The 17,605-nt window shown below is 56.6% G+C and overlaps 3 protein-coding genes across 6 annotated transcripts; all 3 read left to right on the top strand.

Annotated features, from left to right (window-relative positions):
* The first annotated feature begins 1,928 nt into the window (after positions 1-1,928).
* On the top strand, positions 1,929-5,925 carry C1QA (complement C1q A chain). 3 transcript variants are annotated; one of them, XM_031062924.1, is made up of 4 exons: positions 1,929-2,023; positions 3,832-3,953; positions 4,659-4,822; positions 4,946-5,925. In XM_031062924.1, exons 3-4 carry the CDS (start codon positions 4,660-4,662, stop codon positions 5,512-5,514), a joined length of 732 nt encoding a protein of 243 aa, XP_030918784.1. In that variant the 5' UTR covers positions 1,929-2,023; positions 3,832-3,953; position 4,659; the 3' UTR covers positions 5,515-5,925. The 3 variants fall into 3 exon arrangements, with proteins under 3 accessions (XP_030918784.1, XP_030918785.1, XP_030918786.1); XM_031062925.1 differs by lacking the exon at positions 1,929-2,023 and adding an exon at positions 4,152-4,223 and having other exon boundaries at positions 3,918-3,953; XM_031062926.1 differs by lacking the exons at positions 1,929-2,023; positions 3,832-3,953 and adding an exon at positions 4,001-4,223.
* Positions 5,926-6,919: 994 nt separating this feature from the next.
* On the top strand, positions 6,920-9,041 carry LOC102035709 (complement C1q subcomponent subunit C). Of its 2 annotated transcripts, none has more exons than XM_031062919.1 (3): positions 6,920-7,057; positions 7,684-7,854; positions 8,170-9,041. In XM_031062919.1, exons 2-3 carry the CDS (start codon positions 7,693-7,695, stop codon positions 8,644-8,646), a joined length of 639 nt encoding a protein of 212 aa, XP_030918779.1. In that variant the 5' UTR covers positions 6,920-7,057; positions 7,684-7,692; the 3' UTR covers positions 8,647-9,041. The 2 variants fall into 2 exon arrangements, with proteins under 2 accessions (XP_030918779.1, XP_005428221.1); XM_005428164.3 differs by having other exon boundaries at positions 7,684-7,873; positions 8,090-9,041.
* Positions 9,042-9,989: 948 nt separating this feature from the next.
* On the top strand, positions 9,990-12,420 carry C1QB (complement C1q B chain). The gene is made up of 3 exons (XM_005428163.2): positions 9,990-10,073; positions 11,256-11,415; positions 11,715-12,420. The coding sequence occupies exons 1-3, from the start codon at positions 10,056-10,058 to the stop codon at positions 12,281-12,283; spliced, it is 747 nt and encodes a 248-aa protein (XP_005428220.1). The 5' UTR covers positions 9,990-10,055; the 3' UTR covers positions 12,284-12,420.
* Positions 12,421-17,605: the final 5,185 nt, after the last annotated feature.

Raw genomic sequence — 17,605 nt, 5'->3', positions numbered from 1 at the left:
CGTGTCACCATCCTTGGAGAGATTTAAGAGATATGGATGTGGCTCTTTGGGGCCTGGTTCAGTGATGGGCCTGGCATTAACCTGGTGCATTAATATTTGGACTCCAAGATCTTAGAGGGCTTTTCCAAACTTTATGCTTCCTTAATTCCCTGATTCTGTTTGGGACAGCCCAGCTCAACAGCTGCAACATCCATCTGCCCAGTTATTCAGGCACCATTAAGCCAGCAGTGGCTGCAGAAAGGTGGATGCTGTGAGCTGTCCTCACCGCCCAGTGGGTGCAGGTGGCCGACTGGGCTGCTGGTGACTGGCAGCAGAGGGGTGTGTGCTACCTGCCAGCACTGCTGATCTCCATCATCACAGCCTTCTATTCAGGACAGGTAAGTGCCAGCTGCCTGATTTATTCTCCTCTGGCAGCTCCTGCCTGTCAGCTCAGCACCCCAGGGATGCCCAGCAGGGAAGGCAGCGCAGCAGCATCTCTCTCTGTTGTCTGCTGTCAGCAACTCCTGTGTGCCTGCAGGCACTGGGGACAGGGGGAGGCTGTGCAGGGATCACTTCCCTTCCTCGAAGGGCTGCAGGGCTGGGGAGGCACTGACCTGTCTCGCCTGGCACCCCCAGCTAGGAGGGCAGCCAGAGGAGAAGGAGCTGCCCCATGCTGAAAGGAGGAGGGATGCTTGGGGTAAAAATCATCTGGAGCAGAGTTCCTGGGTGTGCAGCAGTGCCAACAGGCCATAACAGGTGCTCTGAATCATGTGGATGCTCACCTGAGTGCTCAGGTTCCCCAAGTACCAAGGCACCATCCTCTTTGGGGATGATTTTGTGACACCTGGGGCTCTATGGAGCATCCTCTGGCTAGTCCAGGTAATCTCTGCATTGGGCCTGGCCCCATTTCATGTCGTCTGGGGTCCCCTACATGGTGTCAGCCCCTGCTCCATGCTGGGGGCTGGCCGCGGTGCTGCGGGGGGCTCTGCTGGAGCTGCCCCACAGGGAGAGCCCAGCAGGGCCGTACGGGCCCCGCACCTCCCGCACGGCCTGATCGCCCCCGAGCAAACCCCGGTCGTCCCCCCGTCCCAGGGAGCGCCAAACCGCCCCCAGCCCGGGGAAAGGGGCTTTGGGGCCGCTGGGGAGATGGGTTATCCCGGCCCACGAGCGGCCGCGCGGTGCCTGGCAGACGTGTCCGGGCGGACACCACTTACATGGTAATGCTTCTGCACGGTTCTTTTGGATCATTATGCAGAGCTGTAGCACCAGTTGAGGGGCGCTCTCGAGGAATGTTTCCAGGAGGCGCAGCATGTTCACGTCTGCATATTCGTACATCATAGCCCAGTAGAAACGCCGCTGGTGTTCCTTCCTCCTCTGGCTCTGGATCCCCAGGTACATTGTTCGGATATACCTGCAGGGAACAGGAGGGAAAAGCTGGGGGTGAGGCGTTGGAGTTGCAGCAAAATCTGTTTGTGGGGTTCTGGGGAGGCATTGGGGTTTGCACGGTTCTTCCACTCCTGTCACTGTCATATTTTCTGAAAAATCCCCTTGCCCAAGATTCTTCTCCTGGGAAGCTGAGAAGCCTCAGAGAGAAAGGAAAACAATATTATCTCATTCGCTTCTCCTGTGTTTTGCTGCTTTGGAATGTGGTTTGGAGATTGTTTACCCAATATGTGAATTGTTCTTATTTAATGACCAATCACGGTCCACGGAGCCACGTCTGTCGCTGTCAATGGCTCCCCATTGCCAGAGGGCAAGGTCAGATGGGGTGTTGGGGATAAATCCTCCTCTAAGGGTGGAGAGGGCTTGGAACAGGTTGCCCAGAGAAGCTGTGGCTGCCCCATCTCTGGAAATGTCCGAGGCCATGTTGGACATGAAAAGCGTCCTTGCCCATGTCAGGGTGGAACAAGATGAGCTTTAAGGTCCCTGCTAACCCAAACCAGCCTGGGATGTCTCAGCTTCAGATCCAGAGGAGGAGGAGGAGGAATTGCTCAGAGGATGGGAGAGGAAGGGTTGGCTTGACCACAGCAACTCTGAAAGTCAGGTGAGTGGGGCTAAACACTTCTCAGAAATCTCAAGGACCTGGGGGAAGGAACACCTGGACCAACACCGGCTTCTGGAGGTGCTGGAAACCCACAGCCAGGACCCTGTAATTGAGCATTTAAATGGGGTTAAGGGAACAGCAGAAGACAAAGGACACAGAGCATGAGGACCCAGCCATCAATCAATGCTGAATGAAATGATGGAGTGGTCTGATTTGGGCTGTATATTAAGAAAGGGCAATAGGACAGAAATACAATTACTGTCCAGAAACACCATTTGGCAGAGGTAGGTCCTTTCCAACTTACCTGTCATCTTGCCTTGACATGGTTACAGGTCCAGTTGATAGGTGAACTCTGCTGATAAAATAAAATCACATTTCTTCTGGGCATCTGATTTATTATGGGATAACATTTTGATTAAAAATGTGTAACATATTGCATTAAGCAGGCATCTAGTCAATGAATTAAAGACCAACTCAGTGACAGATCTTTGTTGGCAAGGGTCTCTAGACTGAATTTTGGTCATCGCCTTTTTCAGCTATTTTGGAAATGATGCAACACCTCCCTTGGGAATGCAGGAAGCCAAAGGCGGAGGGGATAGGGGGTTTGTCAACACCCCTGGACTTGGAGTTACCCTAATCCCAGGTCTGCTTACCGTCCTCTTTCCTGGGATATCCTCCCATAAGCCCCGCTCCAGGCCAGGGCAGCTGCCACAGGACTCCTGAAAGGACACTCAAGGGAATGTGGATGAGAAGGCCCCTCCTCACTGCCCACTGTGTCCCCCATGGGGCGGCCTGGGTGGTCCCCGGGGTCCCAAGGATGTTCAGCTGCTAGAGTCACTGTGGCACGTCCCATGCCCATGTGATGGGGTTTGGGGACTGGTGGCATTTTGGGGATCTTTTTCAGCAGAGCTGAATGTGCACCCCTGGACTCATCCCTGCACTCAGTGATAGGAGGTGCTGGTGTTTCACCTCGAGGCCACACACAGCTCCTGGGGTTGCCCAGATCTGGCTGGTGCAAGGCACAGCTACCCAAAGGGAACTGAGAGCATCATCAGTGCCAGACACCCTCATCTTTTCCCACTCTACTCTAGACACCAGCTCCCCAAAGCACTGCAGTGAGGGCAGCGGGAAGGAGATTGTTGGACCATGGACTATCCTGAGCTGGAAGAAACCCCCAGGGATCATCAGTCCCACTCCTGGCCCTGCACAGACACTCCAACAATCCCATCCTGTGCCTCAGAGCATTGGCTAAGCACTCCTGGAGTTCTGTCAGCCTTGGGGCCATGACTGTTCCCTGGGGAGCCTGGGCAGTGCCCATCCACCCTCTGGGGGAAGAACCTTTCCCTAATATCCAACCAAAATACTCGAGGCCCAGCTGAGCCACACAGGCACTGATGATCCTTTTGCTGGATCCTGCTCCATCCAAATGCAGTTCCAAGGTGGGCATCTGGAGAGGTCAGCACCCAGCAGCACCATGACAAAGTGACAGACACTCTGCCCATCAGCCAGAGCAGAAGCCTCCAAAGGTGATCTCCTGCCCTGAGCATCCCTTGGGTGGCTGTGACATCTGGTACTCCCATCACCTGTCCCCTCCTGCCATCTCAGCAGCCTGTGGGCATCCTCCAGTCATGTTGCTTTGTGCCAAGTCACCACCAGCCCCTGCTGCTGGGCCAGGCTGGGCACCCAGTGGTGCTGCACTCTCCCTGACCAAGCTGTTTCCAGTAAAGCCAGAGTCAAGCATGGAAAGGGGAACAAGTTTCTTTCTCTTAGAGAGAAAATGAAACTCAACACATCCCTTCTCCATCCAGGCAAACCGCAGAGCATGCAAGTTCATCCTTCCCACCCCTCTCTTCTTCCTCCCTACTCCCAGAGAAGAGCTTCCAGCAAACAGAGCTTCTCACACTGCCCTGTCTTCAGCCTCTGCACCAAGGTAATTCACCACAAACAGCTGGGGACACTCTCCTGCCACCACTTTCCAGTCCTTGCTCCCTGTCCTCCTTCCTTCTTCACTTCCGCCTTCATAAGGGTTTAAAGTAGAAAAAGAGGGAAAAGATGATGCGGGGGGAAGAGGAATCTGCAGGAATCTGTCCTTGCTCTGTATGATTGTGGACATCACTGGGTTCTGCAGACTTGTCCCAGGCTGAGAACCTCAGATTTTGGGATAGATCCATGTCCTCTCTCCCAGCTCTGCGTGTTGGAGGTTTGGATATCATTTGCCCTTTTTCCCTTTCCCGTTGAGCACTGTCGTGTGTCTTTGCATCTTTTCCTCCCTTGTGCTCTCTATCCTATGGGGCCACTGCCCCACACAGCAGCGCTTCTCCCCCCAAACTGGAATAAACATCCTCTACAGGCATCTGAGGTGCCCCTACCCATGCCCAGGACATGGAGGAAAGGGTATGTGCCATGCTCCATGTCCTGGGCTTTCAATCCCAGAGCTCTGCCATGGGCATGCTAGAGATTTTCAGTGCCATCAGTGATTTCGGATCACACAGCCTCAAAACCCTTCCCTGTATGTGGTGTCTGCTTATCCATACTGGACAATTCAGTAGATCTGTGGATGCATCTGATGAGGGCACCTGCATATCTGTGTGTGTTTGCCTCCATCCCCAATTCATCCCTGTGCTGCAGGAAGCAGGATGCAACCTGGATTCTTGCTGGCAGCCAGCATCCTGGCAGCAGTGCTAGGCATGGCCCTGCTGGAGGACGGAGTCTGTAGGGCACCAGATGGCAAGAATGGCTCCCCTGGAGTCCCTGGCCGTGATGGGAGGCCAGGGCAGAAGGGTGACGTGGGAGAGCCAGGTAAGAGGAAGCCGGGGATGTTGGAGGCCTGGGAGCCTCTTGGTCAGAGCATCCCAGACTGTGGGAGCAGCTCAGGAGATGCCAGATGGGCATGAACTCCTTCTCCTCCCCTCTTCTCCCCAGGGAGAGCAGCACTGAGCTCGAGCATCAAGGGACCCAAAGGGGATGCAGGCGAACCAGGGTATCCTGGCGAACCAGGCATGGCTGGCCTGCCTGGCCTACCAGGCCTTCCGGGAATGCCAGGGGAGCGAGGGCCACCGGGGCAGAAAGGGCAAGCTGGCAATGCTTTGGAGCATCCGCGTCCCGCCTTCTCCGCCTCCAGGCTGGCCCCGCCACACGCAGGCACCACGGTGGTGTTTGACAGGATCATCACCAACGAGGAGAACTCCTACAGCCCCCAGACCGGGAAGTTCACCTGCCGCATTCCCGGGCTCTACTACTTCAGCTTCCAGGTGGTGTCTAGCGGAGACCTGTGTCTGAGCATCACCAAGAACGGGCAGGGCGTGGTCAGCTTCTGCGACAACAACAGCCGCGGCATCCTGCAGGTGAACTCAGGCAGCAGCGTGCTCAGCCTGGCCGTGGGTGACCACGTGTCCCTGACCACCAACCCTGCCATGGGCAGCTCCATTTACAGCGGCTCCGAGGCTGACAGCGTCTTCAGCGGGTTCCTGGTGTCCCCAGAGACAGCCTGAGGGACTCCCACAGCCTCGTGGGGTGTCTGCCTGCCTGACTGCTCCCCTCTGCATGTGTGGGAGGCTTTAGTGCCACAGCACATGGGGATGGTTGCAGGTTGAGCATCCAGAAGTGTTCTGTGCTTTCCCAGTGTCACAACTGGCCAAGCTGTGGGTCACCACTGCAGCACTCACCTCCATGCTGAGCCTGCCTGCGCTGTCCTGGAGGCTGTGGACTCTCATCCCTTTCTCCTCCTGGGCACTCAAGCTCCACTCCCAGTTGTCACCAGCTGTGGCTCTTTGCTCCTGAGTGGGAAATCACTGCCTGCTGCTGCTTCTGCTCCACTAACCACTGCAAAAGCCTTCCTGGCACTGGGACACATCCTGTCACAACCTCCCCATCAGTATAAATAAATGCTTCTTCTACCACTACTCCTTGGGTTTTCTTTTCTACTCATGCATCTTCCCTGAACCATCAATATCCTGGACCCCTTTCCAAGCTGCCAGGGAGAGAAGTGATTCCAGCTTGTCCCTGGCACTGCAAGTGCAGAAGGACAGGGAGGAATGGAGTGTCCAATCAGAGCTGACACTTCCAGGGAGGAGTAAGAAACATCTGGGACAGGGCTATGTGTGTCCTTCTCTGCTGAGCCCAAGGTCACTGTCCTGCAGGGGAAAACACAGGCAGCAGATCCTGTACCTCACCCACATGGTCCCAAGTTGGCACCCAACTCTCCCAGGAAGGCAAAAGGCAGCTGTGGTCCTCTGGCATTACATCAAGGAGGGACAGGGACATTGGGACACAGATGGGATTGTGGGGTGATGGCGGTGGAGCTGCCATCAGATGCCATCCCCTGGGACTGCTCCTCAGGGGAGCTGCTCCACAAACACTGGGCACTCAAACATCCCCATTCCTGGAGCAATGAGGAGGAGGCTCGGTCACCTGCAGGAAGCGACACCCCAGTGAGGGATCTTGGGGCCTCACCAAGTCCAGCACCCAGCAGAATTTGGTGGGGCATGGGGAAGGGTGCAGATCAGAAACTCTCAAAAGGAAGCATCTTCCAGTCCTATTTAGGGGTGCAGCATCTTCCATCAGAGCCAGGCAGTGACCTGCAGCAGCCCCTCAGTGCCACAGGCATCTCCAGCCCACTGGAGCTGGCCCGAGGCTCTGCTCCCAAGCTGCCCTTCTACTCAGAAACAAGGGAAGTAAGAGGGAAAGCAGGGGATTTGGGGAGGGCTATTCCCTGCACTGGGGAGTTGTGCCACATCTCTTTGAGCTGTGTCCCACCTCTTCCCTTCCAGCCCTTCCTGTTGCAGTGGCACCAGTACGGGTTTTGCTGGAGAACCAAGAAAGTGCTGTCTCAGCAGAAAGCATCAGGCAGGAGGATGTGAAATTTGGCTAGGAACAGCTCGGGTTCCGTGTTCACAAGTGCCCTTTACCCTTTCCTAACTCTGTGAGTTCCTCAGCGAGGGTGTCAGGGAGCCGCGCCCACCACGCTGTGCTGGCAGTGACCACGCGCCCAGCGGGATCGGCAGCCTGGGATCCCTGACCTGGTCCCCACTAGAGGTAAGAGGTGCTGCAGGGTCCCTGTCTCGAGGGTGGGACTGGGGGTCCAGCAGGATGGCACACTGCTGGAGAGGGGGAGAATGAGAGGAGGATGTGGATGAGAGAGGAGGAGGAGAGGACGAAGGCAGAGGTACTGACGGGCTGTGCGCCTGTGACGGAGACAGGATGGACCAGCTGATGGAAGGATTGATCCTGATGGACAGAGCCAGGACAGTCAGGCTGCTGCTGGAGGAGGAGGGAGATCAGCTGTGTGCAGGGAGTTCCAGCCTCAGTGCAGCACGGGGTGACAGTCTACAGTGGTGTGTGCATCTCCAGGGTTTGGGGACACTGCACTCAGAGGGCTTGGGGCTGGCCATGGGTACCTCAGACCTCATGGCTCCATCCAGACTGAAAGTCCAACCCACGCTGTGCCATCAGGGGCTGCCCTGGGGTTGGAGATGAGCCTGGGGCCCACCTCCACATGTGCACCTCCCCACTGTCCTGCAGTGTGTATAGGTGGGACATTGAGGACACACGCAAGGCATCCAAGTGTTCCTGGTATATCCAGGCTCATTTTCTCCATGTCCTGCAAGCCACCCTGCTCTGACCCCTCACTCCAGCCCTTTCTTTCACTTTCCGTACTACAGAACACCAAAATGGAGAAGAGATTCTGGGAGCAGCTCTATCTGGCCCTCACCCTCCTCCTCCTGAATCTGGGCTCTGCTGTGACTGTAGAAGACCCTCACAGCTGCTATGGAGCTCCAGGCCTGCCAGGCATGCCGGGTATACCAGGCAGGGATGGCCGGGATGGACTGAAGGGAGCCAAAGGGGAGCCAGGTGAGTGAGCAAAGAGGGAAACCACATGGGCTCTTGCAGGGCTGCGCTGAGTCCACAATGGCTTGTCTGCCTGGGTTTGCAGGATGTGGAGAGCATCCTCTGTAGTCAGGTGGAAGAGGCAACAGCACTCTCTTGCCTAAAGGAAGGGGCTAGAGAAGCCTCTCCCCACATCCTGCCATTGACACTGACTCCCTTTCACTCCCTACCATCCCACAGGTATCCCAGCTTTTTCTACACAGCTAGGGCCCAAGGGTGTGAAAGGGCTACCAGGCCCCCCTGGGCCTCGAGGGAAGCCTGGCCCCCCTGGGCCCCCTGGTCCAATGGGAATCCCTGGGGAGGCAGGCCATGCCGGCCCCCCAGGAACGCCAGGCACCTCCATGCAGAAGCAGCAGTCAGTGTTCTCAGTGACCAGGCAGACCAGCCAGTACCCCTTGAAGAACGTCCCCGTGGTTTTCAACAACGTCATCACCAACACCAACCATGACTACGACACTGCCACAGGCAAGTTCACCTGCAGGCTCCCTGGGGTCTACTACTTCGTCTTCCACAGCTCCCACACAGCCAACCTCTGTGTCATCCTGCACAAAAACGAGAGGAGGATGGCCAGCTTCTGCGACCACAAGACCAACACAGTGCAAGTCAGCTCCGGGGGGATGCTGCTCCACCTGGCTGCTGCCGACAAGGTCTGGCTGGGAGTGAACGACTACAACGGCATGGTGGGCATTGCCAACTCCGACAGCATCTTCTCAGGCTTCCTGCTTTTCCCAGACTAGAGGATCAGCAGAGCTCACCCCAGCACCCCAGCGCCTTCTACCTGCCCTGAACTCACTGCTCACTGCTGGGCTCTTCCTGATGCTCCCAATTTCTCTGCAGGGAGGGCATCAAGCCCAGCAGCCAGACCCCCCCCTCAGTCTGGGGGCTGAGCCCTGGTAGCTGCTGCACAGGGGGAACAGGAACATCTGCTACATCTGCACCCACAGTGATGGTGCTGAGCTCCTGGTCCTGCTGGCACTGCCATGTGCATCCCCCCTGCTAACCCCACATTACCTCAGAGGTCTCCCTGTGTTTTTCCCCTCCCCACCTGGGCTGCCTCAGGTTCAGTAGGCTGCAGCAGCACCTTTGCCATGACCTGGCTGTGGAAAGTGTCAATAAAACCTTCCCCAACGCACCTGGTGTAGTGTGTTGTTTCCTCCATGTGGTGTGCACAAATGTGCACGTGACATATGGCCATCTGTGTGGCATCAGCATGTCCCCAAGGCTCGTGAGCATCAGAGACCACCACACCCCATCCACACCTGGCTTGGCACAGGGGGTGGGACCCCTGGCTGCTGCAGGCCCACGATGGTTCCTGTGTCCCCACACAGCCCCTATCAAGAGGGCACCAAGACTCATCCAAGCAGGACCCTGATATTCCACTTCCCTCCAAAGCTCTATAGGGGCACAGACTGCAAAGGAAACCCCAACACCATGGCTGGGACATCCCTGGGGTCCCTACCAGGATGGGGTAGGGGAAACGCTCTGGCGTTCCTGAGCCACACCAAAGGAGCTCGTGGTTGTGGAGGATGCAGAGCCCACCAAAACCCAGCAGTGATTTCTCCTGGTGTCACACACTGAAGGGTGGAACAAGGCAGTCTCCTCTCTAAACGTCCTGTACTTCACTTCCACAAGGCAGTAGCCAAAGCAGGGAATGCTTTTCCCACAGGGTAAAATCACTTCCCATGCACAATATTTAGGAGGGTCAGGGGCACGGACTCAAGGTGATGGATGCTGAGACTCTGCAGCATCCCCTGGGCCTGCAGAGCTGGAAGCACATGGAGCAGTCTGAGGGGTGCTGCCTGAATGGATGCACATTTCTGCAGCTCTGTTGGGTTACCTTAAACTCATCTGGAGCTCCAAAGAGTATTCCTCATAGCAAACACCCCTGAGCAGGACCCAGGGACCCTGCAGGGCAGAGCTGTGGCTGGAGGGGCTCAGGGTGCTATTTGGGGAAGGCTTGTCCTGCTCAGCTGACAACAGCATTCATGGAGGATCTGAAACTGCCACGGAAAAAGGACAGGAGCTAAAGATAAAAAGGGGATGTGTCTCAGATGCTTTCACAATAACCCTTGCAGTAAACTTCTGCTTCTCCTCTCAGGCATTTCTGAGCAGGACTCTGGGGTGTCCTGCTTCATCTCCCCACCTGATGAACAAGGAGCTCAAGGTAAGAGCAAGACTGAGCCCAAGGTTCCCCCCGAAGGCAGGAGCATGTGTGGAACCCCACTCTGGCAGGGTGACAGTCACCTGCATTGCTGGCACTTCCCTGTGGCCTGTGGCAGAAGAGAAACTGGGGGTGGAGGTACTGGGCTGGGGGTGGTGGAGGTCTCTGATGGGACCCTGACCCCTCCTGCTCCGCCTGGAAGAAGGAAAACATAAAAGCAGAGATGGCAGAGTTCCAGAAGGGTTATCAGAGACTGAAAGGTGCATCAGTCTGAAAGGTGCCCTGGGGGTGCTCTCCTGCCCTGAGAAGCTCTTGCCTTCTGATGGCTGGGAGCCTGTGGATTGGTCTTTGTTCCTGCTGCACCCAAATCATGACGGCTGTGGCTGAAGGATCCAACTCACCAATCTTTTGTCCTTCTGGCACCAGAGCTTCAGCACTGGGAAAATCCACCTGGGATGGGGGAGTGGTGGCTGGGGTGCTGTGATGTCCAGATCCAGCCCCCAAATGCCCAGTACTTATCCACATCCACCCACACCAGGATCTGGGGGAAGGAGTTGGGCAGGAAGGTCAAGAAGAAGGTAAGACCCCAGGCATGGAAGCCCAGACAACTGTCCCAGTGAGGCTTGTTAGATACAGAAATGCCTCTGGCATTGAGCAGCTGTGTGACAGGTCACAAGGGGAACTGGTGGGATGGAGGAGGGAGGTTTGGGGGCTCATTGCCATTTTCAAGGACTGGCACTGTCCCTTAGACATGCTGGTGGAAGGCAAGGCCTGTTCCCTTGCAGATGACAAAACTACTCTGGTTGCGTAAGGATTTTGCTCTGCAAGTATGGTCCTGAGATGAGATGGGGAATTTCTCCCACAAGGCAGCAGCATGGCCACATTGGGCATCAGATCTCTGAGATAACCTGTCCCAAATATTCATGTGGCTGAAGTTGTGTGCACTTGGAAACTGGGGGTTTAAGAATGACAAGAGACTGCAAACCCTGCCTTGCCCAAGGGTTATGGTTCTTTGCTCCAGGGCCAGCAGGAGAGTGAATTTGGCTCTGCAGTAGGATGTTTTCCCTCCCTGATCATATTACCCAGACTTGCTTGCAGTCACCATCTTTCAGAGCAGCTCAGAGTGCCTTCCCCAGCCCTCCCACCCCCCAGGAAAGCCCCCAACACCGTTCCATGCTCCCACAGATGTGGATCATGTGGGCTATGCTGCTCTACCTGGCTGGAGGGCAGCCTGCCAGTGCCACACTCTGCAGGACCTACGGCACCATCCCAGGCATCCCAGGATTACCAGGACAGCCTGGCAGCGATGGCAGGGACGGGGAGAATGGCCCGAAGGGTGAGCAAGGTAAGGAAGAGGCTGCAGGTGGGTAAAACACTGTCTTGTGACTGCCAAGAGCAGAGAAAGATTGTCCTGGGAAAGCAACCCATTTCCACCAGTTCTTTGAGGTCTTGTCAGGTGGGGATGATGGAGCACCCCAAAGAACCTGGGGAAGGAGGGAGATGACAGCAAGGTGTGTCACACCTGCCTGTTGGGCAAGGTCTCCACTGACCCACACCCAGCACAGGTTTCCTTGCTCGTGCTCCCTCTCTGCAGACAAATGGGTCTTGGCTGTGACCACAATGACTCTTCCTCCTCTTTCCTAGGACCGTCTGGCCAGAGTGAAGAATGGAGAGGGGAGCCGGGAGTCCCAGGAGCACTGGGACAGCCTGGGAAGGTTGGTCCCATTGGCATCCCAGGTACAACGGGCTTACCAGGTAGCAAGGGACTGCCTGGCCCCCCGGGAGAACCTGGTGACTACAAGCTCACCTTCAAGTCCGGGTTCTCGGCTGCCAGGAGCATGAGCTCCTACCCCCGCCGGGAGCAGCCCATCCGCTTTGAGCGCATCCTCACCAACAAGCAGGGCCACTATGAGAACCGCTACGGCCGCTTCACCTGCCGCGTGCCCGGCACCTACTACTTCACCTACCACGTCACCTCCCGGGGCAACCTGTGCCTCAACATCAAAAAGGGCCAGGGTGCCAGCAGGGGCGAGAGGGTGGTGACCTTCTGTGACTACGTGCATAACAGTTTCCAGGTCACCACGGGTGGCGTGGTCCTCAAGATGGCCATGAATGAGTCTGTCTGGCTGGAACCAACAGAGAAGAACTCCTTGGTGGGGCTGGAAGGGTCTGACAGCATTTTCTCTGGCTTCCTCATCTTCCCTGAGGCTTAGCCCACTGGAGATGTATCTGTGGCCAATCTCTGCAGTCTCTGCAGTGCTGAGGACTCCTCTGGAAACTCTTTGCTCCCAAATTAGTGCTTGAAGCACACTGCTGCCATTCTTGCGCAATAAATGACAGCTCTTCGCACTATTTGGTCCCTTTCTGGATAGGATTTGCCTTTTTCCTCGCAAATAATTTTCACACAACCAGGGTACTGGTTCTCGCCCTCTTGGGTGCAGCCCAGGCTCATTAGCATCTCATTACTGCTGAGTAGAGCCAGACAAGTCATGCAGTTCCTGCTGCAGACCAGGGCGAGTATCTCTGTCCAGAGCCACCCAGAGGGTCCCAGCCCAGGGTTAGGAAAACATGGAGAGGCAGCTCAGCCCTTAGCAGGGGGCAGGACAATGACATAGTGGGAAAATTGGGGCCACTGGCTACTGGTGGTACGTGGGGAGATGCTGGAGGTGGTGCTGTACTGGAGAGTCCTGGCAGTGGCAGGATCTGGGGACACCAACCTCTCTCAGACTTTTTTTGGGGGTGGTGGTGGTGACAGAAATACCCACAGAAGATTGTCAAAGCTTGTGACAAGGCAGGGCAGGTCAGCGTGGGCCAAACAACTAGATGCCATGGTGGGTGTGGTGTGGAGGACACCCCCACTACAGCCTCCAAACCTCAGCACAGAACTGTTCTCCACGTCCTGGAGCACAACCAAGCCCTCCCAGCCTGCTCCTTATCAATAGCAGAGCTGTGGGCCCAGGAATGTTCAGATGAATAAAAGCTGCGGAGCCCAGGGACAGCCCTGACCCCGGGGCAGGTGACAACCCAGCTCTGCACCCGTGTGGGTGGGCTGCCTGCAGCCCCCAGCCCATCTCGTGGGCCTGGACAGGGGCATTCAGGAATTTTTGTGCGAGTCTGGGGTTTGAAAGGGTCTGGATGGAAAGGATGATGATAAAAGGTCTTGGGGAGGTGAGTGTGCCATGGGCAGATTTCATGGAGCGTCACCCCTGAGGTCTCCAGGTTGTTTGTGAGTCCAGGCCCCCAGCTCTGGGCTGCTCAGATGTCAGCGCAGGACAGTGACCGAGGCTGTTGTGACCCGCTCGGAGGCTCCTGTCCGGGGCCATTTGCCGGCAGGTGGCACTGGAGACTGGCTCAGCCCTCGCCTGGCAGCGGCAGCGTCCTCGGGCACAGCTCCGAGCCGGGCAGCGCGAGGGGCTGGGAGGAGGCAGGGGGCAGGATTAGCCCGGTTCATACCTCCTCCTCCTCCTCCTCACCACCACCTCGCAGCTTTATCCTTCCTGCAGCAAAATCTGTGCCTTCTGTCCCCCGAGGTGCAGCCACGCGTGTCCCCAGGCTCTGCTGCTCTCAGAAGGTCCGAGCACAGGTGTTGGGTGTTGTGTTCTGAAGTTCTGTGCCAGAGCACTGGATGGCCTTTACAGTGCAGCCACCAAACCCACCGTGTTTCACAGCGGGAGATGCAGCATCACAAATAAAACTGAGCTGGGCAAGGCAGGGAGGGAAAAGAGCAGGTGTTTGACGCCCAAAAGAGGGCTGGGAGCATACACTGCCCGAGCCTCCTGAACCCTCAGCAGGTAGGAGACACTGTACCAGGGAACAGAGATACACCGGAGGTCAGGGCTGCCATTCCAAGAGCCCTGAAGGCTGGGAAATGAGCTGGCAGAAGCCCACTGATATTTGATGGAGACAAATGCAAAGTTATTTTTCTGGCATGGGACAATCCCCTGTCAGAGGACAGGCACTGGCAGCAGAAAACTCTGTAAGAAGGGACCTGGGATGTTGTTAGACACCAAGGTGAAGCTTTCTACCTTTCCAGGTAATGGATATAATAATTTTTGATTTTTGAAAAGGTGTAAGGACAAAAGCTGGTTATTTTTAAAAGAGATGTCTGACCAGTATGAGCCAAAAGGGTTCTGAGGGCTTGGCTGTGCCTAGGGAAAGTCAGAGGGCAGTGCAGGTACCAGCAGCTGTAAGTGCAGCTCATGGTGCTTACACAGCTGGGAAACAGGTGCAGAGGGAATTGCTGGCCAGAGATGCAGAGGGAACTGCTGCCCAGAGGTGCAGAGGGAACTGCTGCCCAAAGATGCAGAGGGAACTGCTGCCCAGAGGTGCAGAGGGAACTGCTGCCCAGAGGTGCAGAGGGAACTGCTGCCCAGAGGTGCAGAGGGCATCGTTTCCTCTGGCAGTGGCCCCATGAGATGGCAGCTCCCCTGAGGCTGCCACTAGACTCACACACCCCGGGTATCCAAAATGGATGAGGAAAGGGGCCCAGAGGGTGCTGGAGCTGTTGTTGCTCCATACAACACCACCCTTCAGTTCTTCCCAGGCAGCTCAAGGGGGGCAGCACATTTCTGACCCTGTAGGAAGCCCCAAAGCCGCAGCCTGCACCCCCTGAGCTGGAGAGGCCCCTTTCTCTCAAGCTGTTGCAGCACTCACTGAGGCCAGAGGCAGAATGTCCCTTGCCATGGCTCCCTGCACAGGAGCTGGCATTGTTTCCTCCTGTGTGCAGCAATCAGTCCCCTGCCGAGCCCCCGGTGCTGCTCAGGCCACAGTGGGAAAACCCAAAAGCACCAGGGTTGGGTGCTGTGCTGGCATTCCTACCTGTCCTGCCTGCTGTTCCCAGAGCAGCAGGACCAGCCTAGCCCTGCTCCTGAATCTCCTGCCCTGCTCTTCGGTCCGGGATGCATTATTCCATGGAAACAGGGCAATCTTGGAACACCACAACCATTAACAGGAGAGTGGAGAGAAACTTGTGTGGGGGCAGATGCTGTGGGTGGTAAGGGTGGGCCAGGGCAACACTACGGCCACTGGCACCCGGGAAAGGGCCAATTTGTATATTTAATTAATTCCTTACACCTTCCCCATGGCTGCCTGAGCCCAGTGCTTCAACCTGGCATGGCTGCACCAGGGAATAAACCTGCAGAATCTGTCTTCACCCAGGGTGGGCAGAGCTGGCCTGGAGCTCTGGCACGCCTCTGCTTGTGCTGTGTGTGCTCACTGGCCCCTGTGGGCACACTCCCCCTGTGCACAGCCAGCCCTGTGCGATTCCCCCTGCCCCTGCACACTCCCTGTGCTCTGTGTGTGCTCCGAGCCGTCCCCTGACATGCACGTTCTGCTCCTTGTCACTCCCTTTGGGGTTTCTTTTCAAGGCAGCTGCAGGGCCCAGCCACAGCCCTTCCCTCACCAGGCGGTGCTGTGACCCTCACCTTGGTGTCAGGCCACCACCAGGGCAGGGCTGAGGCCCCCAGATGCCCAGCAGGTGCTGAAGCTGGGGCAGGAGGTGTTTCAAGGTGACTTCAGGAGTTTTAGGGAGGTCAGTGTTTTGCCAAGAAGCCATGGGGGGCTTTGGTCTGTTGGTGTTGGTGGCCACTTGAGTGGACAGGGAGGGAACCAGGAGCACAGCTGTGGGCAAAGGCACCAACAGAGCTCTCAGGGAGTTAAAATAAAATCTCCCTGCTCCCAGGCACAGAGCAATAGGGACCAGCAAGAAAATCACATGGAGGTTTCTCCTGCATTTTCTAACTGGGGGTTAGGAAGTTTTCTCACTGCCAAAGCTCCAGTCTTGGCATAAGCAGGACTCTGACAGGATCCAATGTGGTAGAAATGGGTGTGCCTGTCAGTGTTCATGGAGATGAAGCTGGGCTGGAGGAATCAAAGCACAGCCATGCTGTTTGTCAGTGAGATGGAGCCAGTGATGTCAGTGCCATGGTGTGGTCTAACATCATCAGCAAACATCATGGAGATTGCAGAGGTGTTGCTTCGTTTGCACTGAGCCCAGGAGTTCCCAGTACCTGCTATAACCAAGGAAGAGCCCTTCCTAAACCATCCTTGTTTGGTTTTGGTCTTTGCTGGCAGGACCAGCCACAGCCAGGCTGCCTGACAGGGCCTCCTGGATCAGCTTCCCATGCCGGTCCCTCCAAACAGCTCTTCTCCCATGTAGCTGATGCCACTGCTCCTCAGTGCAGGGAGGCTCTTCCCTTCCCTGCAGCTCCCTCCCGAACAGCCCTGAGTGCTTCCTTCCCTTCAGCCTCCCAGCTCTGAGCCGCAGTTCCTGCTGCCAGGCTGTGGCTGCTCTCCACCATCTCCTCTGCCCTTGGGCCAGGTTGTGGAGTGAAATATTGGGGTTTTTTGTGTTCTTCCTTCCCTCCCCTTCTCCAAACCATAATGTCAGTCAGGAGCCATATGGGAATCCCTGTGTGGGTTCAGTGCTGTGCCAGGGTGCTGGAATGCTCTGGGCAGAGGCATTACTGGGACAGGGCACTGGGTTGTGCCTGCTGGGATGTCACAGGCATCACAACAGGACACAGCAGCTTTGGTGGACACTGAGGTCACACAGGTGACAGGAGCTCCCTGCATGGGTCCCCTTGGGTGCACTGGTTCCACTGGAGAGTGGTCCCAACCCCAGGGAGACTCCTGGGGAGTTTGATACAGCAGAAACCAGTCTGACAGGGAAGGGAGTTCAGACATCAGCTCCCACCCCAAATCTCACTTAGGGCTGCTGTTAAGTTTGTTCCCCCCATCCTCACCCAGGCTTGCGTTTGGATTTGAATGGGAAGGAGCAATTGCTTCTTTTGCCTGGAGAAACACAGCCTGGCTTGTCTTCCACTTAGAGGTGCTCAGGGAATTCCTGCTTTTCCTGGCCCTCTGCAGGGACCGGGCCCGGGAGGCTCTGTGCTGGCTGGCCACCAAGGAGTTAAATCCCAGCCCTTTTTTTTCCTGCTCTGCCTTCTTATGAAGAACAGCCTTCTCGGGGCTGCAGAAAGGCTCTTTCTTTCCCCAGCAGATCTCTGGGAATGAAAAGTCTGTGTTCCAGATATTAAATTACTCATAAAATAGTTGGCGTGTCCCCGAGGCGGCTCCGTACCCCCCCCAGCCCCCGCCGCCTCTCTGACGGGCTGCTGATGTGCATCTGCATGTCACCTCCTGCTACAAGGTCAATCTCTCCAATTTAAAGCAGCAACGTTGGAAAGCAAACCAGATTTCAGCCGGAATTAGCTTCAAATGGAGCATTCAGGGGACTCGTGCTGGGAGGGGAGCGCAGGAGAGGAAAGAACCGGGGTGGGGGCGATCCCGCGGCTGCAGCCCCCCGTGGGGGGCACCCCACGCGCCCCGGGCTCGATCGAGGGGCTGGGATGAGATGGGAGGGGCTGGGATGCTGCCAGGGCTGGACCGGGGGGCAGAGATGCTCCCGGGGCTGGGTCCGGACGCGTCGGAATGCTGCCTGGGGATGAGCCCCGGGAATGAGCCCCGGGAATGAGCCCCGGGAATGCTGCCTGGGGATGAGCCCCGGGAATGCTGCCTGGGGATGAGGCCCGGGA

Source organism: Geospiza fortis, unplaced genomic scaffold, assembly GCF_000277835.1.
Source record: "Geospiza fortis unplaced genomic scaffold, GeoFor_1.0 scaffold353, whole genome shotgun sequence".
Lineage (NCBI taxonomy): Eukaryota > Metazoa > Chordata > Aves > Passeriformes > Thraupidae > Geospiza > Geospiza fortis.
Note: the sequence above shows the minus strand (reverse complement) of the source record. Positions and strands in the feature narration are given on the sequence as shown.